The 26,521-nt window shown below is 35.8% G+C and overlaps 1 protein-coding gene across 1 annotated transcript; it reads right to left on the reverse strand.

The window, feature by feature from the left end:
* Positions 1-1,600: 1,600 nt before the first annotated feature.
* LOC104071103 (cAMP-dependent protein kinase catalytic subunit beta) lies at positions 1,601-24,239 on the reverse strand. Its single transcript, XM_009573880.1, has 10 exons — positions 24,198-24,239; positions 21,885-21,950; positions 20,797-20,925; positions 16,963-17,061; positions 15,854-15,936; positions 15,211-15,337; positions 12,594-12,689; positions 10,967-11,089; positions 8,722-8,886; positions 1,601-4,550 (listed from the first exon to the last, which is right to left on the reverse strand). The coding sequence occupies exons 1-10, from the start codon at positions 24,237-24,239 to the stop codon at positions 4,425-4,427; spliced, it is 1,056 nt and encodes a 351-aa protein (XP_009572175.1). The 3' UTR covers positions 1,601-4,424.
* Positions 24,240-26,521: the final 2,282 nt, after the last annotated feature.

The following is a 26,521-nucleotide window of genomic DNA, read 5'->3' on the forward strand; positions in this document are numbered from 1 at the left end:
GGGAGGGAACAGGACAACCAGACTGTAAGGATTCTAAAGGAAATTTTACTGGCTTTGAATTGGACTATTGGGAACTCATCCCAATGATTTCATAGAAACCTCAAGCTGCTGTTATCCCACTGAGGTAGGAACTTTTTGTAGTGAATTATAAGAATAAAGGACATTTTCAATATATGCAAGTTTCTTTCAGGCAGGCATCCCTTTTTGCAGTATACAAAAAAAAAAGAGCAACAACAAAAGGTCAAAATGTGACTAGACCTCAGATTTAATTCAAACTTTTATTCATTATCAAATTCAAAGGTTAGGAAGGGAAGCTATCTTGAGATCCTATCTTGCCCAGAGATACCAGTCTTATCCTTCTAAAAAATCCAACACTTTACATAATTCCTACGTAAGATGACAGGTATTTACTATCTATAAGATATTTAAACATCCTTGTAGAGCTCTAGCCCTTTTTCTGGAAGTGATCACTACCCAGCCTGACATTAGACACTCATATTTTACCCCTTCTGTCAGAGGCCTCAAATCAGTTGATTCCCCAAGCTGTCAATTCAAAACATTTTTAAAATGTGTGCAAGACCCACACTTGTAAAACTCGGGTGGTCACACGACTTTTTTTTTTTTTTTTTTTTTTGCGTCAAACACATCCACATCAGCTATACGCACCCCAGCTGTAGAATGGAATCGTCTTTTTACCAGCTTCTTATGGAATGGTTCCCGAATTCTTATCTGGGATAAGTCCTCCTTACACACAGCAAATTAGAAGAACAACAGATTTGAATGACACCTTCAAATCTGCTGCTCGACATGCTGTGTTCGCATGGGCGCTGTAGTAAAGGCTAGACGACAATCCTTTTGCAGTTTCTTAGCTCAGCTTTAGAAAAAGTACAAAGGTCTTTAAAATGTAATATAGCACTTGTACTACAAAACCAAGAAAAACACAAACCCACAGCAGCAGAAGCAAAGAGGCCGAAGCTCCGCTCAGAAAGCGGGAAGAGGAGGAGCTGCATTGCAGACAGCAGGTACAGAGCCTCTCCCAACACCACTTGCAGAAAAAGCCTCCAGACAGACAATGCCAAGACCACGAACAGTCTTTACTTCTATCAGTTGTTTCACAGCACAATGAGACACAGCACAAAGTTTGTACAGGGGGATCTGCAGACAGTTTAAAAACAGGCAATTCTCTTTAATATAAAGCATTGAGTCTGAATGTGAAAATATGAAGACAAACAATATTGCAGCTAATGATCACCTTGCTTGCCTTTGATTGTCTAAGTAGTCCAACTCACTGACTTCTCATAGAGCCTTTAACGTTCTCCAACCATCTTCTCCAAACACCCTAGTTAGTGTAAAGCTTAATGGGTCCCATCTAATATGTGCAGTGTTTCATAACCTTTTCCTCTTGCTTTCAAACCCTGTTTGCAGTGTGTGAGGAGATGCAACGACTCTCACCATACAATATTCTTATTCACAAAGAAGCAGCACAAGTGTTGTACATAATTTAATTTGCACTTCTGTATATAAATGTTTACTATATTGCACACTATTGCAGCACTTAAAAACATCTAATTATTTGCAAAAATTAGTAAAATACTTTAAAGGATTTAAAAATAAGGGTTTTAATGCAACCGACAAGATAATAAAAAAGCAATTTACTTAATGAGATACAATCCTTTATGTTGGAAATGAAAGTTACATACAACTAGAGTACAATTAAAATATACCATATAGTTCAACACTTAATTCCTCAAATGTGTAAAATTAACAAGCTTCTACTGTCATAGATATACAATTTTTCCATATTGTGAAAAGGATTTTTCAAATTAAATACAGGTAACATAATATTCTGTAGTTATATTTTATGACTGTGTTTAAATGAGAGGGTTGTATAATACTCACATTGTCAAATATACTCACTAATGCCTTGGAAATTGCACACTTCCCCTCCTTTTCCAAAATAGAATCTCATTTCCATACTGAAGTCTATTATGCCATATTGGAAAAGTATTTTACTTTCTAACAGGATTTTAATAAAATTAAAAAATAGCATAATATCATGGCATTAAGATGACTTTTCCACTTATGCCCACGTAGAATTTACTCTGGATATCAGACAGACATGTCAGAACCAATTTCCTAGACTTTTGTGTTATTGTACACGCAAGATGAATGATTACAGTATTTTACAAAACAGAAAAATCTCTGAACCTTACTAGAATTATAAAGGTAATGATTAAAAATTAAAATAACAGAATCAAATTGTGATCTCCAACATTTATTAAAATCTTTTAAAGTTCATAAACGACAACAAAGTTACTGTAGAATTTATCGCATACAGCTAGCATACAGCAGCATGTCCTTGGTCTAAATGAAATACAAAAGATTTTAACATTTTCATACAAAGGATTTCTTTAAATTTATTAATGTGACGATATATCTTTGTTACATAAAATTTGCTACAGCAAAGTATCTTATACTTTTCTTGCACATATGTAAATATGGGTGGACAAAGACTGCATTCAGTGTCAGCCTCCTAATGACGTTGTGCAAAAATGCTCAACAACCTAAACATACAGAATGTTGGATGGTATGTTTCATACTCTTTTGTAAAATGTCTACAAAGGCTTTTCTTAAAGGAGTGTCATACAGATTAAAAGGAAGGAATGCCAGTGGTTTATTTGCACTGACATTCAAACAAATACAATGGCTATGTATCAATATAGCTCATTTTTTTTTAAAAACAATTAATCCTTGTATGCATGTAAATTTATCATAAAATGAGTCTAGTTTAAACTGTTTAGATGTGCTGTTTTAAGACAGGTCACTGAGACAGCCAGAATCAAGTGTACAAATAAAACTACTATGAATAAGTTTAAAAGCAACCCCCAAAAAAGTGCTGAGCCACTGATTATTAACATTGAAATAAATGTGTAAAAGTGCCCAAAGCTAGCACATGGTAGCAATATCTTTTAAGTCAGTTGGTGAGAGTATACAAAACATAATTAAGCCCAAATACTTATATCTGTGTGACCATACATTCTGTTTGATTGAAAGAAAGTAGGTTAGAAATGAAGACACAACGCAACTAAAATAAACCCAGTTGTTGCAGTTTTTAAACTTTGTCTCTTTTCTTCGTGAATGAAGTGCTGTAGTTAAAAAGAAAATGATTGTAGCAGTACTCCATCCTCAGTTTACTAATATAGTATACCAGAATAAAAACTTGGCAATAACCTCTTATTCTTAACAGCTAACAAAAAATAACCGTGTTCATCCAGCGATGCATCTAGAACATTATTTTGCATTTGCTAAACCATTTGTTTTTCATAGCTAATGGCAGAGCGCATTTTGCTTTTTGTGGTGTGGTAGTTTTTATTTTAATGGATGCCTTTTTTAATCAAAAAAGGCTCAAAACAAGGAATACTTTGGGAGCCCAAACACTGGCTTAAAAAAACAAAAAAAAAAAAAAAAAAAAGGTGAATCCAAATGAATCATATTCTCTACAATACTGACCAAAACTTCATTTAAGAGTTTAGGGCTCATGTTCTTAAAAAAAGCCATTTCATACCCGCCAACTGAAATGCTGGTAAGTTGACTTGGTTAAATATGGTCCAAAATCCAGACCAGGTGGAATTACTCCCTCTCATGAGACTGTAAGCTTTCCATGGTACAGTCTGGTTATGGCAATTTACCAATTTTACTGCCTAGGTGGGAAATACAAAGGAAGGAGGCAGTGACGAAAACTGCAGGGATGTAGAAAACCAAGGCACGGGGTCTAGCTACTGTCCCCTACTTAAGCCATCCAATTGATTCTACTGGATTTTGGTCAGTCTCCAGGAAGAAATGTTTTTAAGTTAATTTAGCAGACATTTATATGGCGATAAATACTACCTTCAAAAATGCTAAAAATGTTGGCTAGGTTTAGTCTGAGCTACTAAAAAATTATTATAAATTGTAGCATCAGACACAAGACAGACAAGAATTATTGGCTGGCACAGACTAGAAGCAACATTTATCTTTCACTTCAGTCTAAATCACACTAGCCGCAACACCTTCCATTTCACTCACACAAATAATACATTATTCAAAATAAAATGGAGCATTCTTGGGTAAAAAACTACTTCATTTTAAAGGGGGAAAATGAACAATACACAGAAACAAAGAACGACAGAAACCAAAGTTAAGTAGGAAAGTGGTCTATTATTCTGTGTTACTGCACAAACAGTGCTTGCTTAATTGTGCCTAGTTAGAAGGGTTGGTGCAAACTGCACACATGGAAGATGGCAATAAAGACCTCAGTCAGCTTTGTGGAATGAAGTAACTAGGTAACTGTTTTGACATATGATGGTCTCAGCTCCACCTCATCTGTTAACAGAGTGCAAAGATCCCAATGTGAGCCCTGATGTCATCTTGTCCTCTTACTCCTACTAAAAATCAGCAAATTCTTTTGCACATTTTTCTGTTAGAGACGCACGAATATCTTCTTCTTCATAGTCATCAAAGTTGCTGGTATCTCCAGGGCCTCTGCACTTTGGTATGAATGGAGCTTCTACCTGTATTTGGGGGAGGGGGGGAGGGGAGAGAAGCACATGAAATGTTATTGGCCTAATACCTTTAGATTTAACACTGTGATAATGAGCACAACAATATTCCCATTACTCCTCAAATCCTGCCAAGAAACCACATATTACAGTGAACCAGCTTAAAGTCGTGGCACATAAATAGAACCAGCCTAAGAAGGTGCAGGCCCAGATGTATGAATGTAAGTTGAAAAAGACTATCTCACAGGCAAACATCAATAAAAAGTTACTTCTACTTCAAAACATAGTTTAGTCTTGCAGAAGAGACCCTGCTCTCAGTTCATCAGCCGCGTGGTGCGGCTCCCAGCGCGGCGAGGGCTGCATGCAACAGTCGCATGGTCATAGCAGAAGCGGAGAAGTAGATTGATTGCTATCAACACTACTCAAAAATCTCAGGGCTGTTTGGAGCCCCTCTCCTCCTACTTACCAACAATCCTCTATTTCCAAAGAAAAACTAATCTAATACAAGTTTAAAACAATTTGTTCTGCATCTCCTACAAAGTTCTTCCTAGGACCTAACTGCAAGTGAGAAGTGAAAGCCTTCTCAAAACTAGGCCGTAACTGAAAGACAAGCAATGACTTGAAGGGTCACTAAAAGATTGTACAGAAAGCCAGTGCAGCTCTAATTAATGATGGAAAACCCCTTCTGGTAAAGACTGCCTGCATATCCTCTCAAATCCACATATATACTCGATTACCCTTGAGATTCAGTGCATCTCATGTCAACTGTATGGTAGTAAGCCATTCACACTCAGGTGTTGGAACCAGTCGTTTCCCTCTGCTGCTTCTTGAAGTTGAGGGAACCTGCAGCTTTTTGAGGTTTAAAAATAAAATCCTTGGGTCTGGCTATAACTTAACAGTCTCAATCTTTCTGTCCCAATTAGTGCAGTTCAGCCTCTACTCATCTGGGAAGTTAAACTAAAGATGACACCTTAAATGAAGATATGGGTCTGCACAGGGACATACCTGCATTTTTACTGGCTAACAACTTACGCTGTCCCTACACAGCTGGGGGGGCGGGGAGCAAAGGAAAAAAATAAAGAAGGAGTTGTTCCCAACCTGGAGACACTGAAATGCTATTTTAGGCAACAGACTACCAAATTTTGCCTTCACTTAGCTAATATTAATTAAAATCTTAATCCTTCTAGTCTATCACAGCTTATAAAGTTCAAAATTAAGCTTAATTACTTTTAAAAATAACCTACATTTTAGAATTAACTGCATGCTGAAAGAAGGAATAAGCAGGGTTTGGGGTTGATGGGAGGCAACGATGAAGAATGGATGCTATGGAAGGGACCAGACAGAATGGAAGACCAGGGAGAAGGAGAGATACTCTACTGAAACAGGCCTAGGACAAACTGGAGTTGGAGGTGTGATTATCAGTACTGCATTCCTCTTTTTCATTTGACAGGTGCCTGATTTATCCACTTTTATGGTAAGCAAAATTATAGCAAAATTATTGAGGTGACGAGATACAGAACCTGGAAATGCAAAGTAATCAGAGAAGTATCTCTCTCTGGGATGTCCCAAGGAGTATGTGTGCCAGAGGCAGCACGGTGGGGAGACAGATAAGCAGGGCAGGGATGGCTCCAGCTGAGGCAGGGGATCAGATCACACTGTGCAGTGCCCAGGTAGCTTACTGATGGCGGGGGGTGGGGTGGGGGGGTTGTGTGTGTGTGCGTGTGTGTGTGTAAATCAGTAAATTAAAAGAGGTACAGCACAGACTAACACAAATTAAACTCTGCTGACTTTGGGTGATAACACTATACACCCCCAAGAAATAACACTAACTTTCTGCATTTATAGACTGCGCTACAATTGTCACATGTATATCCTTCTGTTCCTAAAACAATATACACGTTTAGGTGATTTATCCTGAGAGAATACACAGTCTGTGTACATACCTAGCCTACATAGTGACATCTACCATTACCTGAATTCAGTCTCTGTGTTTTCTCAAATTGATTTTCAATTACTTCCTTAGAACAAAGCTCAGAGCACAAGAAATATCTTATTTACTGCTGGAATTTTACAACATGTTCAAATGAGATGCCTCAGACTTTTTCGTATTATCTTCACTAAGGAAATCACTAAAAAAGAGATTGCAGGAGATAACACTGGTTTATAGTAGAAATACCTGTTCGGCCCTAAGTACGACCGTATTATCAGGCAGCATTTTAATAAACAGCTACACAAACACACAAAGAAAACAACACTTGATCTTATCTGAAATATTAAGTAATTGACTGGTTCACTTATAACTGCAGCATAACAAATTATTCATATTACATTAGCTGCCAAGGAACACTATGTTTATTCAGGAAAATACATGCTGTGGTAACAGCCACTGTGAAAAGCTGGTATAAATTCAAAGTTTATTGCTGTATTTCTATGACTGCTTAAACGATACTACAATCCATGCTGTTGTTTCAGACTCTTAGTATTACAGTATTTATTCCTTATACTTAGAAGCTTCAAACTTATTCAGCATCAGTTTTCACAATCCTTTAAAACTAGTAATAGCTATTCTGACTGTACTACTAGTTCACATTTTAAAATATATCTTGTTTCTGTGAAAGTAATTCTCTACAGCAGTGCACTAGCAATGCTAAGTATATTTAGCACACTATTAAAACATCTGATTTAATATTATGGGGCCTGGATGTCCCCAAACGGCATACTGGGGAACGAAACTCAGTGCCTATAAAACTGCCTTGTAAACAGGCATTAAGAAAGCAAAGAACAGATAATTACAATTCTGCAATGGGGAATTTTTCTTAAAACATCTATACTTAATAGAAGGCATACAAGATGTGTTAATTGTACCCTGTCTTCTAGTAATTATTACATTAGTGAATACCACAACAACTGTACTGTCACAGTTTGTGTAGCCAAACAACTAGTTTCTTTTTAGCAACTATTGTTAGTATTTAGGTTTGGCCTTTAAAATACTGCTGTTACAGCAGCAAGTTCATGCCTCTATAATCAAGACTGTTAGCATTTCAACAATGTAAACCAATTCCTTGAAATGTTATTGCTTGACTCTAACCTTTTAACCAATATCTAGACACAAAATTATTTCTCCACCTGAGTCTTCTGGGACAACAACAATGAAGTTATTTTAGTCTTTTATTGTTGTCTATTGAAAAACCAAGAATTCAGAGGTTGCGCTTAAAAGAACAAATAATTTCTTAGGAATCTGGTTTTAGTAACTCACTAATCTACAGATATTTAACTTTGACTCTACCTTGAAGGGGAGGGGGAGCTTTGGAGCTACTGGAAGACAGACCTAGACTGAATTGTCATCATCCTCATTGCTTTCCACAGTTTCCTCTCCCAGCTCTGCTTCATTCATCCTGGCAGCCACTAATGTGCTCCTCTCAAACAAATATGTTAATAGCTGCTTGTGCTCTGAAAATATTCTCAATTCTCTCTGTTGCTTTCATTCTTGCGCAAGTTCATAGTGCAAACTGGGACTTTCTAAAAGGCACATTGCAAGTCATGTTGGTCAGGCAGGGCTAGAAAACCATTCTAAAAAATGCCAGAAAAGAGCATTCAGCAGGGCTCTCTCCATTACTGCAGCTTATGGAACCGCAGTCAATTAAAGTGTAGTGTCAGATGGCAAAAACTCCTCAGTAGACACTGAGGACTGAGTAGATACTCTCTCATTTTCATCCTGTCCCAATCACAAATAAAGAAAGAGCCAGAAGAAGGGAGCATACTTCTTTAGCAGAAAAAGAAAACTATCATAAGACTAGCATAGACTGCTAAGAACTAGCTGGAAAGGAAAACAGATTCCTCTCTGGTCTGGAGGAGTATTTATAGATGCCACTATAACAGGAGTTAAATAAAAAGCGAGAGAGGCAGGAGATGGCTCATTCTGAGATATTCCAGAAATAGACTAAAGCACAACACGTGTTAAGAGAACATGAATGTACACAGAGGTCCAGGATAAAATACCAACAAGAAACAAACATAATTCAATCAATATAAACTCTTCAGAGTGTTAAAGATTAAACTGCTTTCACCTTTTTTTAGTTTAATTAAAAGTGAGATTTAGGAAAGCTAAAATAAGCAAATTAATTAGAAATTTTACTTCAACCCCTTAAAGACCCATAATAGTTTTGATCAGGAAGGGTATTACCTTTCTCTGATAAATGGCAATCCAATCTGTAGTTGCAAACCACTTGTGATTCTTTATGTCATTTACACCATTCTTGAGATTTCCATATCGTTTGGTCAAATCTACCTGGAGTAAATTTCTTAGAAGATCCTTTAGGTCTGAACTGAAGTGTGACGGGAATCTTACCTAAAAATATATATCCACAACATTAAAAACAATATACAAATTTGATTCTTCCCTCTGTGAAGTAAAACAACGTTCACACAAAAGGAAACATTGGGGCCATTTTCTGTTCTTCCACTAAAACCAAATCAAGTAGGAATGCATGAAAAGAGAGATGATTATTGTTACATATGTATTTCTGTTTCACAGAGCCTTTATCAATAGCACTACCTTGTGCATCTACCATTTTTTGAACTGAAAGTTTCAAGACCTGATTGAGTTGAGGAAAAATATTCATTTAATGTAATATTGATAAAAAAGCTAAATTTAACTTGGTGTCTTACTAACACATCATCATCTCAAGGCATTCTCAACTAATTTCTAGCAACAAATTTTTATATATATACACACACACGAGATACAGTCTACTATAGCATAGTATAAATATATAGATATGCTCTGAAATAACTGAACATTGAGCAATCATATATGAAAATTCAATCTGGAACTTTATGCTGTACTGTAATCTGTTTCTGATAACTAAATACACCAACATCAAAAGTCTTACATAAATAACACAGCACTATTTGAACATAGCACACAAGTGACTTGCCAATACAATTAATTCAAACCTGGCTAAGAAATATTTGAAGATGATTTATGGGATGTAATTACATAGGGTTTTACTAGCAAAAGATCTACTGACACCATTTAAGATGGAAGAGAGAAGAAAGGGGAAAAGAACAGGCAGAAAGTTGTATCTGTCATGCCCGTAGTCTCAGCGTTTGACACTCCCTATATTCAGCTGATCAGTTATGACATAAATGCAGAATTATTTAACATAAAAACATGTTGCGAAATCAAGAGGTCTGATAATCAAGGACACTGCTTCAGTTTACCTGTCAATATGGCTCTACTGCAGTACATGAGAAATTCACAGGTTTTAATGAATATAATACCTAGACAGCTGAGAAGTAAAGAAATATTAGCTCCATTTTTTTAAGTAGAGAACTAAGTGCATGAGGTAGGTTAATGAAAGACTTAAGGTTATAAAGGAAACGTGCTGCTAGCTGAGAACTGAATGTTAAATTTTCCAGAGTCCAAGTCCAGTGCTGTTTCTGCAACCATCCATCCATGGACTCAGTAAAAAAGGTAGATGATCAACAGTACAAATGTCAAGCAAATTAGATACAGCTGCAAAAAATGGCCAAGTTTTTTTTTTAGTTTAGAAGAGAAATATTTCTTTAAAAATACATCTGCATAAATGAATTCCCATATATTCATGGAGGCAGCTGAAGGGTCACAGTATTACAGCCTTTCAAAGAGCAACCACCTTCTTGATTTAAATAAGGTCCTAGGCAGGAATCAATCTCACTGCAGTGTACCACAGGGCCTACTGAGGCACTTCCCTTGGTTAGAATCACAGAAGTATGTAAGCTGCGGCACAGCATGTGTTTATGTAGGGACAAGGAGGAGAAGAACCATAACAAATTAAGTGAGCACAAAGAAACATGAAGAGACAACACTGGCTGGCAGGAGAAACAACAGAATGATCACATTTTCGTGCTATCTGGCACACTAAGAGATATTCATGAAAAATAAAAGGGAAAAGTTGGAAACACTTTTTAAAAATTTTATGTAAGAATGAAAGCTGAACAGAACATTAGACATGTCTTGAACTACAGGACTGCAGGAGTAAAGAAACCTACTATGAATTATGGAAACTCTTTAGAGCTTCTCAAAAGCTGCAAAAATATTTCTAGAAAAGAAAATAGCTAGGCAAATTAAGCACACAGCTAAATAGTTGTTAATAGTTGTTGGATCATTTTTATCCAAGCATAAAAGGATATAATACCACAATGTCTGTAAGTGTAATAACTTGCATTTTAAATTTGAAGGCAGGGAACAGATTTTTAGAACTTTGATTTTTAATATTACTGTAACAATGTCTGTACTTAAGAAGTATATATGACAAACTTTTCCCATATACTTTCCAAATTGCTCACTGTCTAGTAGCCAGTAAATCCTGCATCTACTCCACACAAAAAACAGGTTCTGCAAAGACAAACAACTGCATTTGCAAAAAGACAGAGCCTTCACTCACCTTGCCAGACACAATCTTCTCATAAATTTGAATGGGCTGATCTGCAAAGAATGGGGGATATCCAGCTGCCATTTCATAGATTAACACTCCTAACGCCCACCAATCTACTGCCTTGTTGTAACCCTGGATAAAATGAGAAATACCACTGTTAGTACATTTCTAACATAGTTTAAGATTTTCAATATGTATCTATGGAATACAAAGAAAGCAAATGCATTATTGCTTGTTTAATACAGAACTTACAACCTAGTTCAAACCAAACTGAAGCTCACAGATTCCAACAGCAACATACTTAAAACCTAATACAGTGATGACACTGAAACAGTGATGAAAAAGAAACATTTCACACACACTCCTGTGCTGAGTTTCAGTGATGCCTTTACACTGATGTGACAGAAATGGGCACGATTTATTTTGTTATTTAAAATCAAAATAATCTTGTTATAGAATGATTGAAACTTCTTTCAAAGCTTAGGGAAATGTTATTAAATATAACACTTCCTATATTGTATACCGTCATCTTTTTGCTTGATTATCTGCATTTCAGAACATTCATTTTCATATTTAGTAAACTAGCTACAAGAGCTTAAAAGTTTAGTTAATTAGCTGTTATAGACTCATTATGATCTGATCTGTAAAGCCTGAACATAAAATCATTAGTAAATCCTATTTAATATTAAAAAAGACAGAAAACCCCACCAACCTCATCAATTTTATATGTGTTCTCTGAGATCTTTTAAAAAGCTCAGGGCTAAGACTCAGTCTTTCCTGAAAAATCTACTACGGAGGATTTGTAGTAGACACATTGCAATTTCTTCTGCTGCTTTAGCTGCATAGGGGCAAAAAAGCTGCAAATAACGAAGATTTTCTCCCCAAATAAAAGCATTTTCAGTTTACTTTTAAAGACCTGCAAAGGGTATTTAATTAAACCACACACTAAATGCCTAATTTAACATTATGCATTATGATTGTTTATATCATAAGCAGTTCCATAAACTATAAGGATATTTTTCTTTTGCAAAACATGACAGGCTACAGTTGAACAGATATATGATAAATAATATTTCTTCTATGTTCAAACACTTAGCGCAAGTACTAGACACAAACTGATCAACAGTAAGCTTAGACTGCATGTACTTTATGTGTAAAACCAGTGGTTTGTCATGTTTGATTTCATGTAAAGTGCCTTAAACCTGAAATGCTCTGCAACTAGTTATTTAATGACTACTGATTCATCCAATATGTGGTTCTTGTTACCTCTGGAGCTCCTGTTCTAGCCTGTTAACACTTCAGAATGTAATCACTCAGATCTGCTGTTCTGGTAAGGATGCTAGTTAAACAACCTAATTACAGATTCTTTAAATCCCTTTTTCCCTCACAAGTTACATGGCAAGCATATGTAGAAAGTTCTGTACAGTTATGTGAAAATCCCTGCTTTGGAGTAAGTTTTAGTACACTAAAAAAATATTTACAATGCAACGATTGCATTTTGTGCAATTCATAAAGAGTTGACTAGTCACGATTTGATTTTTGGAAGTATCAGCAATTGTTTATCCCTCAGAGTTTAATAATTGGGTGATAAATTTCAACTGCATCAAATGCATGGCTGAATAACAAGACAAAGTACCTTGCTGAGAATTATTTCAGGTGCCAGGTATTCTGGAGTCCCACATAACGTCCAAGTTCTTCCTTTTACTCTTTTTGCAAAGCCAAAGTCCGTGACCTGTCATCAGAAGAAATAAACTGACTGTAAGTGCATTTCTACAAAGAAATTTAAAATTAAGTACTTCTGAAATACTTCGGAAAGCTATTTTATACAGAGGAAAAATTTGTTTCTCAAATCACATAGTATCATATAGTCAGATGTACCTTTAGTAGCCAGTCCTTTTGATACTTCTAATTCACATAGATAGAAGGTTTCTCGTGATAAAATTAATAAATAACACAAAATACATTTTCCCCCTGACACAAGCGTCTATTTATAATTTTAAAAAATCAGCGGGAACTATGGCTTACTAATCTTTCACATGTACTGCAATTACATTTTTCTTGTACTTTTCACATCAGACTGTTTACACTGCTGAAAGTTTAAAGAACGTGAATATGAACAAGATATTTATCTTTTCCTTTAGTTAACAAATAAATTAGTCACAAAAAGGGTCAAGATATCTGCCAGTCTTGTAAATTTAGAATTTTATTGCATAAGTGTATAAAGTTCATGTGTAAAATTAGTGTGGGAATAAGACAACATAAAAGAGGTCTTCCAGTAACTTCTGATTCTGAGTATCTTTGAAAGCATCACCAGAGTCAAGCTTGTTTACTTGGAAGCCTGAGGGGGAAATGTAGCAGTAACTGTATTCACAAATGGGAAGTTCTTGGCCATTATAAATTCTTCATTCCACTTGCCATGTTTTCTGCAGTAAGTTTTCAGAACTCTGTATGTGATATCATCCTCTCTGTAATTTTTCCTGGACTGTATTGTGGAATACATATGGAAGCCAGGGAGTTATATATGAAATTCTGGGATCACTTTCAAGCTATCAAGTCTATGCTTGTTTGGGGATTCATTTCTTTTGTTTCCTCCTTCTTGGTATCATTTTCAACCCATTCCCTGAGAAAACATACTGTACCACAATGATAATCATTGCTAATTATACAATAACCTGTGCTGATGTTTCTGATACACTAGTGTCACAATTAAACTAGTCAAACTCCAAACCATCAAGGCAGTTTTTGCTAGAAACAACAGCAATCACAGCTGGAACTGAACAGAGAGGGCGACATGCTGACTAGACAGACCTGTTTCAGTCAGTAAAGAATCATTTTTGTGTTTGTGAATGCACATCAGCCTATGCAAGAAGAATACGCTGCAGACATGGGACAAACGGTAATGGCTTTAGAATTCAAAAAGAAAATGAACGGAGTTTCTAAACAAAATTTAGTTAGAGCTGCAGTATCAACATACTAACACAAACCCTCCTCTCTGTTCAGAAGCAGAAGCGAACTAACCTCACATGGGAAGAGTGACTGCTGGACCCATTATTGTTTCCAGTTTGCCCACCATCACAAAAACATACTGTTGCATATAGAGAGTCGCCAATTCTGGAGTAAGCTGTCCATAGTTTTACATTAATGGTGCTCCCCAACCACATTAATAGAACTTGTATTTCTCTTCTCCCCACAGAGTTATTTTATTCTCCATGCAAAATTATTTTACAGTTATAAACAACGTAAGATATGAATCCTTTCCACTTCTCTCAAACATTCTTATTATGTATTTTCCTGTTAGACTCTGCTATGGCAAAAGATGACACAATGAGGAAAGAAGAGCTTCTATAGTTTAAGGGCTGCAAAGCATTGCAGAGTGCTTGTTGCTGTATACTACCTTCCCATTTGCCATTTAGATCAAAAAGAGCTAAAAGGAAGATAGGATGAGAGGAAATGGCCTCAGGTTGTGCCAAGGGAGGTTTAGATTGGATATTAGGAAAAATTCCTTTACTGAAAGAGTGGTCAAGCATTGGGACAGGCTGCCCAGGGAAGTGGTTGAGTCACCATCCCTGGAAGTATTTAAAAGACGTATAGATGTGGCGCTTAGGGATATGGTTTAGTGGGCATGGTGGTGTTGGGTTGACGGTTGGACTTGATGATCTTAGAGGTCTTTTCCAACCTTAATGTTTCTATGATTCTATGAGGAGGTCCTGTGAGAGGCTGTTGTAAAACCAAAGTCATCATTTGCAGCACTGCAATTCTGATCTGATCTCAACTCAGCTGTTACTCCAGATGTGTTGAGAAGGTTAGGGCTCTCCAAGGGTGGGATTCATCTGACTGAAATTAAGTACTATAGTGTTGGTGTTGACATCTAAGCTGGTTATCCTAAACTACTTCTATAGACAATGCAGAGAACCAGACATTTTTGGGCACCTTTCATCTTGTTCTAGGGCAGATGTGTAAAATAGGTCAGATGAACAGAGCCATGTAATCACCTACTTCTCAACACAGGCCCCAAGGGAAACCTTGACAACTGGCTCAACTGCAGACAGCTCCATTGTGCATATTTAATTTTAGTTAGAGGAAGTACAATCCAACGGTTTTAACCATTACTAAGCAGCAGGACATTTTAATGCTCCCTGAATACATGCTAACATGCCAAGCAGCTTCAGACTGTTCATTCTAAACACATTTGCTACATAACCCTACACTGTAAGACAAGATTCCCCTCCCAAAATATATGAAGAATATCATACCTGGATGTATCCTTGCTGATCAATTAAAAGATTTTCAGGCTTTAGATCTCTGTAGATGAGGTCTAATGAATGGAGGTACTCAAATGTTAGCACTATCTGAGCTGCATAAAACCGTGCATGTGGTTCACTGTGAAGAATTAAAGAATATTAAGTACCCCAATGCTTTGCTGAAACAACCATGTAACTGCCAGGGACAGACAAATTAAGTATCTTTTACCTGGTTCTTTTACTTTGTAACAAGGGAAAAAAAAGCAAACAGCGAACATTTTAGAATTGATACACTCATTCCCTAATTTAATTTAAGTCTTGCAGCTAAAATACACATACAAATCAAGATGAACATATCCCAGAATACTGAGCTTAGACTTTAAATTTTACTTTTAGAAACTATCATCAATTTCAGTGACAATATGCATAGGAATTCCAAGATTCTATCATGCATAGATCATGAATGCCTGCATTAACTAACTGAAAAATAAGAAATAATTACAAGTTTTTCATTGCCTGACTAGCTTAAGTCGACTGAAAGAGGGGTAATACCCCTTCAGAATTTTTTCTTAAATATTAACAAATTTTACAAAACCCTCTTCCCAAATTAGCAACATAAGCCTTTTTAAAGGAATAACATCATTAATACTCTTACCTGAACCTTCCGATTCGTCTTAGATGTGAAAACATTTCACCACCAGGAACATACTCCATTACCATGTATAAATTAGAATTGTCCTAAGGAAGCAAGTAAACACACACAAATACATATTAGGCATGCTATAGTCTCTATAATTCCTACATACAGTATATTTTATTAAAGAATGAAAATGAAAAATTGTAGCCACCCAATGACCTTAACAAATATGAAGCAACACAGGTAGAAATTCTCGAAAAAGTGCAGATACACATGACAAAAGGAGCATCACATATCTCAAGAAATCTATTTTAAAGTAAATTTGAATAAAGATAATTAGTGAGTTCCCTACAGAATGGTATGTAAGTGACCTGAAGGAAGAGAGGATAAGATGCCTACTGCAAGACAAGACCTTGCACTCTTAAAAGTTCAGAAATGACAGCCTGAGGTATTCTCGTCTCCCACAGCCCCAGCCCTAAACCTCAAAACCCTAAAGATTAAGGTAGAACATGTTTGTTAATTTTAAATGGTATTAAAAAAGACAAAAAAAAAAAAAGAAGGCAATATATAGAGGTCACATATCACTCTATAAATTAGGAAAATACTCAATTTCTTTACAGACTGACTAGCACATACTGTCATGAAATTAGAAGCTAACCTCAAAGTTCTTTCCTTCATTGTTAAGGCTGTCATTAAGACCTGCCTCAGGTATAAATCTCAAGCAAAAACTCTGCAGAACAGTTACAAATTTACCATTCCATATATTGGTACAGAAATACATCTTTTAGTTTCTCTCAAAGACAGAATGATGCCTAAAAGCTCCCTGCTGTACAAAAGCCAGTTTCCCTCCAAAACAAGGGAAATCTCCAATAATTTAATTTAATCTAATTTTTATTTATTTATTTGGAGATATCCGTTCAATCATCACCTGGTGAATTGGGGTGTGTGCAAGTGTGCACACAAGTGCTGGAACTCCTACTCAAGACCTGGCAACACTGCCAAGTGAAGCATCTTTGAAAACAGAAATACTTAAACTATCGTACTGTAGAAGTTAAATGTTTTAATATCTAAAGTTTGAGCACACGCTTCCCTGAAACCCAAACAACTACTTTCAAAATAATTATTACCTTAAAAGAATACTCCAGTTTTACAAGGAAAGGAAAGTTCACCGCTTGTAATATTCTCTTCTCATTCAGTGTGTGTTCTATTTGCTTCAGTTTGACGACCTAGGAGAGAAAAAACAATCTTCAGTTTAAGTATGACATTTTATAGCTGTTGATAAATTTTTCAGGGTAAAACAATTAGTTGAAAGCAAGCTTGTAACTTTACAGATAATGAAAAACCTTACGGATTGCTAGTACAGTAACAGTGCCGAGAAAGGATTAAAAACTCTAATGACATTTTAAAGAGTAATACTCATGCAATACGATTTGCAGAAAACTCTAGAAATAGTGTTTCTTACTACATGCTGAGTATAGAAATCAGCAGGGAAAACATCTCTCCACATTTTCTTAAGAATTGCTTGCATTTGTAATGGAGATACTTCTGCAGGAAGATGACAGTTCAATAAAATCCATTTGATCTTTGGACCCTTTGCTAAGAAAGGCAGGAAATTGTGTCAGACACATTTAATTATGAATTTTGTGATGTGTGAACAGAAGTAAACCGACTTATTTTATATAGCTCACACATTAGTGAGGAGGAGACTAAGGAGAATACAAATCCAAAATTTCCATTCGTATAAACAACAGTTACTTCTGCCAGACCTTTCAATGGGTTTTGCTCTTCTGCTTAGCAAACCGCTTTGCAAAAGTATTAAAAAAATTAAATGCTACCTTCTTAGAATCAATTATAATGTTAAGCTGCTAACAAGGCAACAAGTGGCAGATTTCTGATCATTGCTCTTTCCCAGTAATTAACAATTGGTTTCCTTGCGTTAAACCCCAACATTGCATAATTGGTTCTTTCCATTTTACTTAATCCCTAGTGCACAATTTATCTATATCTCATTTTGAGAATGGCATGATTTCCAAGTAAAGTTACTTTTTTTCCCCATAGGAAACAAGGAGAAAATGTACAAGAGTAATCAAAACAAGTCTCTTTTTACATGTTTGGAAATCAAACCTAACTACTATAAATAACAGATAAGCAAGGTATTCCAACCCTGACTGAAACTGTGTTTAAATTTAACTTTTAGATGCAAAAGGCAGTACCTATAAAAAAACCCACTACTGCTTTGAAATAAATGTCATACAAAAGAAAGAGTGAGTTAAAAATATTAAATCTCTCTTGAATCACCAATCTTTAGGGACCAAATAAAAATTTTGTTCAAATCAGCTCATTTGTGGGAAGTGTCCCCTTCATCCCTAAAAACCTATGGTACTGGAATTATCTTGCCCATCAAAGCAAGCATGCTAAGGTTTTAGTTTGACACTTTGAAGCGTTCAGCTGCAATGCTAGACAATGCTACTACCCTTCCTGCATCTTCTGCTGGTTAGATACTGGAGGGCGGTGGCAGCAATACCACAGGATGAAGCTGCTGTTTAACACTTCATAATATCCAGCTGGAGCCTCAGATAACACAGCTTTGCTCACACTTAAGCTCAAGCTCAGGGCATGTCCAATGACAGCTTCCTGTAGATCAAATGATATCTGGTAATGGCAGATTCTCCAACAGCTTGTTTGTGTCTGAGCTTTTACTAACAACATTTTATTTCCAAAAACAATTACATAATGAAACTAGCCAAGCAATGTTATGTTACAGCCTTCCTAAATCAAGGCAGACAAATAAAGGAATAACAACCCTACACACAAAACTACTGGCTACATCAACATCTATTTTTTTTTTCATATCCTGATAAACCAAGCATAAGATTGAATAACAAAGGGACACACAATATACTTTCTCTTATTTCAAGTAAAATGTAAATGAAAAATTATAGGCAGCCTGCACACTGTCTAATTTCAGACATCTGTATGTTTTCTATAATATACAAAGTGATAGAAATGTGTTCTCCCCAAACCATCTCCTATTTTTTATCAATTAATAGAAGTTACTAATATAACACTAATATATTTCTAATAGGATACATAAATACATAATTATATATGCTAAGTGGAGTTGAAAAAGCGTGTATTTCATAAAGAAACACTTCAGACTTCTGATTATAGACAAAATCATCTAATTTTCTAATAAAAGACTGATACCTGGATGCAAACATCTTTAATCCTGTGAATCTTTTACTGCAAGTCCACTGCAATTGTTAAAAACATGAATTTTTGCTTTTACCAGATAATTTTATAGCTATAGCTTTCCAATTTATTTTAGACTGAGAGGTAGCAATGAGTTTAACTTTTTTTTTTTTTTTAAATCCTCAGACTATTTTTATGGCAGCTTTCTGAAGTAAGATGTAATTTCCTAAATTGCTCCAGTGACAAGGACTCAGCCATTCATGAAAAAGGGTTCAAAGAAAGAACAGCTGAAAATCTGAAATTTGACGATGGGCTCTCCATGCAGCAGTAGGATGCTCATCACACCTCGTGTTACAGCAACGCTCCCCGCAGGATGCCACCAGCCATACCGAGGTCATGATGAGGTAAATTTCCACATGGGAGGAAACGGTCTGGGCTTTCAGCTGTACTTTGTTGGAATGTCTTTTTAATTTAATTGGATTTTTTTTTTAAATAAAAGTTAGACACCATTGTTGTAGGAGAATGCTGAAGTTGCAAAAAAATTGAGCTTTTCCAAGTGAAAAAATAATACCAGAATTGACACTAAAAGGCAAGTTTGCTTTAGTTTCTTCTTGTCTGACCATTATGAAGCAGTCTTTAACTAAATGACATATTATTTAAGGTCCAGGACCCCAAATCACATGTAAAGAATACTGGAACTGCAACTGAGGGAAAATGGTTTGATTATGTCACTGCCATAGTTCCATTATATAAAATTACTCAGGAATGTAATAATGCTTAAGTGCAAGAGTCCACATTGAGGGAACGCTGACTTTCATTTTGTCAGTTGCTGATTAAGTTCTCTTTGCCAGATGAATATTTTCTTAATATGATTTTTGTTATACAGCAGCAAAGTTACGTATAGTGCCTTACAAAGTAAGAAGAGCTCTTATATTGAGGACCTTAGAATCTACTAGTCTAAATAATGTACTTCTGAAAAACTTGTCAAAACCATTAAAAACTAATCGTATTGATAAATTTCTTAAAAATACTTCTTAGCATTCTGGAATTCTATTTTATTTAAAATTTAAACTTCAACAAATGGCACCGCTTACTTAATCTAAGAGTAATAAGCTGTTAAAAAAATCAGGCTGGAGTAACAATACAGATTCAGACTGCAGCACTTAAGTTTTCAACACAGAAAATGTCTATTTTGTGACAGCTGTTCTGAGAGAGAGACTACTGTTCTATCTATGCAGTTACTATAGATGCAACAGGATTATTACATAACTATGCATACAAAACATAATACCTCATGGGATCAAGAATGGAAAACAAATTAGTTGTGCAAACAACTTGTTAAATTATGGTTCACAAATGAAATTTTTGAGAATTTCTGATCCAAAGAGTCTTCCAGATTTTTGGGCTACCCTGCAAAATTGTATGTATTTATTTATTTAAACTACAGCACTACATTTTGCTTTTGCCAAAGAATAGGTCACCTTACAAAAGCTAAGCAAAGAATTTAACTGATAACATTTTATTAATGCCTTGGACACTACTTAGAGCCTCTTTAGCCTGCTGTTAAGGTTCTTGGCTGTTGTAAGAATTCTACACAATCCCAACAACTGAATCTGCTGGCTAAAAAAGAAAGTCAACTGTTTAAAGTATCACCAGTATTCAAGTGTGATAAGCAAAAGCACAGTAAATGCAACAGTTTAGCCACAGTTACCAGATCTTTGTCTACATCAAACTCTTGTACCACAAAAAACACTATAAATTCCACCAACCTTCTGTTTGTCCAGTATCTTCATAGCATAATACTGTTCTGTGGATTTATGTTTCACCATCATAACTCTTCCAAATGATCCTGTTCCAAGGGTTTTTTGCCTCTCAAAATCATCTAGGCCAGCAGTATTCTACATGTCCAAGGATATAATGACATTATTTACAATTTAATACCCAAAGACAATTTTAACTGTATGAATTGAATTCATTTATGAAAGAAAATTGATTAAAATTACATTTATCAAAGACAACTATAGCCAACTATACTGTTGTTATAATTTCATGCCTGTCAAATTTTAGTAGGAGATTTTACACTGCACTCATTAAAACAGAAAAAGACTTAACTGAATTGTATCCACATTTCTACAATTTGTCCATACAGATGACATATGCTTAGTAAGAAACATGTAGCAGTAAACAGACCATGAATTTAACATGCAGATAAACAACCCCCTCATCCTTCACAAACAAGAATACTAGAACATGCAAAAAACCCCAAGCTCTAGAGACAATTCTACATGAGAGTTGTCTGGAGAGCATATCACTGAGTAAATTTTCTCAGATATTCATTATCATAGCATTTCAAATGCTGCTTTAAAAACAACAATGACCTTTCCCCAAAAACCCAAACCCCCAAGTTCAACTTTTAAAATCTCTCTCTCTAACAAGCTCCTTAACCTGCTCCCAAGCCCCATGCAGTAGACTTAATACCCTTAATTCCCCTTAATACCATGGGGGAAATTATTAACAGGGTAAATTACAGATGTGCCAACACTTAGTATTATAAAAAGCCAGCTAAAACATGCCAATAGATTTTGAGTCTTGTCATGTTGATGGTGAACATCATTCTCAGTAAGAGAAAGCTGTTGTTTAGTATGAGCATTTCAGCAGCTCAAATCTGGAGAAGACCTGAGAGTCTTTGCCGACGGACTTTAATGACAAAACTGACACTAAAAATGTGAACTGCTTTAAAAATTGCATTAAACTTATTTCTGTTTCCTGCGCTGCTCATTACAGACTCATAACTCACTGATAGCATTATCCAAAAAATGCAATATATAACATTATTGAACGCTTAAATGACTGATACCTGAGGGGGGCTTTCCCATTTTCTTAAAAAGTCTTCTTTGGCTTTGGCTAGGAACTCTTTCACTGAAAACACACACAAAAAAGTACATTTTAATTAGTGTAATTCATCATGGATGCGATGGAGATGCTTTGTTAACGAAATATATAAACTATATCATCAACTTCTTTCTTCAACTCGTAATATGCTATTTTCATCATGTATGAAAGCAAGCACCAATGCCTCTAGATCTCTACAATGTCTCCAGGTGATCTCTAAGCTTTCTGGAGTAACTACATCATTCTACACAAATTACTTAATCTACGGCAGCTCTAATAACTCACAATACTGTATACGCAAGCAGGCTTTAAGGTGATGTAAGACATTCTTAATTCGACTGGGAAAAAAACACAAACACCTGACATTTATAAATAGCCATTCCACAAAGATAGACTTTTTATCTATTTTTGTTAAATAAAAGTTACATTTTCTTTCAACTGATTGAGTGTAATGTCAATCTCATTGCTTTTTCCCCCCATCACCTTTATTTAAAGGCTGTTTGCAAGCTCAAGTACCAAATGGACAGCATTACTGCAAGCAAAGACAAAGCACAGAGCTACAACGACACTGCACATTAGGCATGCCCACAGTCAGAGAATATACTTTTAATATCGATTTTCCATTGAAATTCAAGGAATGTATAATAGCATAATTCTGGATGACTGTTTAAAATGTGCACCAACATATTTTGTTCACATCATCTTTCAGCTGTTCTATTTTCTGAATATCAATTATCAGCCAGATCAATGCAGATTACTTAATGCACAGTCATAAACAGAAAGTGTTTCAGGCATTGCTGTGGTTCTGAAAGAGTCACAGAATCAAGAAGAAAATATCATACTGTTTTTGTGTTCTCTGAATCATTTCACATAATGTAACTTTAATAACAGTGGCTTTTCTGTACTGTGATGTTCTGCCACAAGCAATTTCTAAAAATACTCAGCAATGTGCCAAGATTATTCTGGTCAATATCTAGAAATATATGTTTTAGCAAATGTATTTTACCTTCTGATGGTCATAAAAAATTAGGTTTATAAGGGGTTCTGATGAATCAGAACTTTTTTGTACTTTTCAGAGAATACTAGTGTCTACACATAGAACTTTTCAAAAATTCTCTTATCACTCTTCTATTACCAGTACAGTTACAGCAGCAGTAAAAACAATGGCAGCCCTGGAAAAGACTGGTCATGAATTTTTTTGTTTTCCTTTTTTTCCCCCCCTTTCAAGTGCACTATGGGACTTAACTATCACAAAATACTCAACGGAGGTTTATGGCTCCCACCGTCACTGGCTCTAATGGAGCAGCATCAATATAATGGAAATTTCAGAAAAATTGTCAAAAATTCTGGCAGACCTCAAGGTTACAAAAGTGTTTAAAGCATGATATCCATTCAGTAATTTTATTTTAAGAGAAACAAGCAATATTTATTACCCTAAACTTACGGTTAAGTAAGAAAAACATAGTTTATTATCAAAGGAACTATTTTAAATCGGCATTAAAACTCACTGAGAGTTAAAAATATTTTAGTGGGTAATCAGTAAAAGGTTTATTTATCCTGTGTGGGGAAAATATTTCCATTGTTTTTTAAATTATGGGGGTACTCATGTAATGACTTTTAATGATCCTAATCTGAGAAAAGGACAGGATTTCCTGTGGCATGAAATAATTTCTTAACACAAAAAAGGGAAGCTAACAATGTCCAAATTCATGCCTGATGATCCTTCTTCCATTAGGAGAACAGAGATGACTTGATAAAGTGATGACTACTGATAAAGCTTTTTAAACATCAATTTATGTCGAAGTAGCATGAATGTTATTTTCTCTTAATGACAAGACAAAACCTAAGATGATCATTAAGATTACCAAAAAGCTAAGCCTTCACACTTAAGTGGCTGTAGCTTAGAAATGAACATTAACTTTAACACTATATAGCACAACCAAAACATTAAATAATTGGTCTCATTTTTTTTCATGTTATTACAGTACGTATGTCTTAAATATCCCTCATGCTATCTCCGTTATTCATATAAATAAGTATTTTCAGTTTCCACATATTTTGCACTGAACTATAATTATTCAGTATTTATAAAAATATACAATGACATTTATATGTAGTCATCTTTGTTTCTGTTCTACTTATGGAATAAAGAATGCTGTTTACGAAAAAAAATGTGATCCAGCTGGAAATACTCAAATTTTCTCAAAAATGAGAAAAATCTCTCATTTCTAGAATATCAATAAGCCACAAGCTTCAACAAAACGTCTACTTTATTCTACTTTACTTTTGCTCTCTTTTCTTGGAAAGCAGCATTGAACATGTATTTTCAAAATAAAGCTAATGGCACTCATTTATCTTAAAATCGCTATCTTTTAAAAACGATTTCATATTCTGTGGTGTGTTTTATTAGAATTACATTTTCTTCCTAATGAGAAAGTGGGTCAAATTGTGCCTGGTTCTCATTTTCAGAGGTCACCTGGGCTCCTACACCACAACACAATTCAGCAGGTGATTTCAAGTAGAATTTAGGCAACTTAAGTGCATACACTTCAGTCACTTCTGAAAATAGGACTTAGAATTTGAAACGGGATAGGTATTTTTGAAAATTGTATCTCAATCACAAAACATTAGCTTTTGCTACAGGAGAACACATTTCATTTCTACTTTTCAAGTGCAGAATCAAAATTTACGCCAACTGGATAGTATTGGCCATTGGTATTATTGCGATGATGCAAACACAAATAGGTTTATTAGATGATGATTTAGAAGTTTTCCCCAAGTGCACATTTTTAGCCACTTTACATTGCTACGATGTGACTCTTGTTTGCTTTTCTAGTCTTTAAACTGTTCCTAGCATCTGTGACTTTGGGCACTAATGAAGGAATGAGCATACCAAAAGTCTCTATAGGTTCCCCAAGGGTTTGCAGGAACATTCACCCACACAGATGAGATGATGAAGAGAGGAAAGAAAGAGAAGAAAAAAAAAGTTTTATGCATTTCCACAACAAACACATAGAAAACACAAAATACATTCCACCCTTTCCCCTCCCCACTCAAGAATGGACCCCGTGATAAACCAGACCTTTCCCACACAGACAAAATGACTCATGCTAAATCACAGAATGTTTCAGCAAAGAAAAGAGAAAAAAACCAAAAACAGCTAAATTCAGTATGAAGAAAAGATGATGCATCACAGAAATAAGCACAGCTTACAAAATTTCAGGAGATCAAGTTGGCATCTTTAATAATTAATGTATTCCAAGACACACACACCCAAGGAACTGTTGCTAACAAAAGTGTATCTATCTTCATTGCAGCAAGCTGCATCACAATAAAACCTGTAATCGGGTGATCTTCCCACTACTTAGCACTTTGTTCCAAAAGACAGCATGTGTGAATTTCATGGCATGTGGTGGATAGCACAGAAATGGCAAGCAGTCTCCAAAAAAAAATTCACAATCAAATTTCAGTCCCGTTACCTAACAACAGGAACAAAACCCCTTGAAAAGTCTAAACTGCACAGCTGAAGTTGCTGTATGCAAACTGAAATGCATACGGGAAAATCCTGTACAGTTGCCATACCAGTATGATTTAATTTTGTAAGACTGTCAAAAAAAAGAACCCAGGAAAGAGATGTTGATACACAGGTTCCCATAAGCACTGAAGAGCAAGGACCACTCACATATGGCTGAGTGAAGTGAACATGAGGATGCAAGGAGCGTATGCAAAGACCAGCAAACAGACCCTATTCAGACTGGTTTCACTGATACAGCAGAAGTTGGAGCGAAGGAGCTGAAACTGAAGGAGGAAAAGCTGTTGCTCAAGCAAGGAAGGTGCTGGAAGGAGAGGGCAAAGCTCGAGCAAGAGCTCAAGTAACACGACGACAGCCGCAAGTGGTCAAAACAACTGGGTGTGTCAGGAAGGACAGCTGGAACTGAAGAGGATGCACCAGTGGTCCTGAATTTAGGTAAGCACAAACACACAGCGCAAACCTAGCTCTTCATGACCAGCAAGAGCAGTCGTTGGCAGAAGCAGCAAGTTTTACGCAATGCAAACACCCGAAGCATATAGTAGAAAATCTGGGGAGATTCAGAAAAAGGTAGTAAGAGACGGGGTAATGGCCAAGGAGTTACAACTGAAAGACTTGAAGCAGTTTTATAACTTCTGTCTGCTTCAGTTCAAACCCTGGTCAGAAGAAATGCTAGAGGTGCACCCACAGCTGGACAAGATATAAGCTACGCCCTTGCATACCACAGATGGCATGAGACAGGGCCTGCAGAGATCTGTATTAAGAACCAAGACAACATGGTGATCAAAAAAAAATGGAAGAGATTTCTAAGGGAAGTAGAACTCAAGATCCAGAGGTTCCTAGGTAATAGTGGCATACAAGGAGGTATTTTTAAAAAAAAAAACCCAAACAAAAAAAATAAAACACCAACAAAAAAACCCCCAAAACCAAACCAAACCAACAAACAAATGAAAAAACCCTACCACACACAAAACCAAAAAACCCCTGAACCCACCCCCAAACAGAGGAGATTTGTTATCTAACAGTATATTCACACAATGTACAATATTTTTTTTTGTTTTATCGAATTTTTG

The sequence above is a fragment of the Fulmarus glacialis genome, unplaced genomic scaffold (genome assembly GCF_000690835.1).
Source record: "Fulmarus glacialis isolate BGI_N327 unplaced genomic scaffold, ASM69083v1 scaffold19663, whole genome shotgun sequence".
Lineage (NCBI taxonomy): Eukaryota > Metazoa > Chordata > Aves > Procellariiformes > Procellariidae > Fulmarus > Fulmarus glacialis.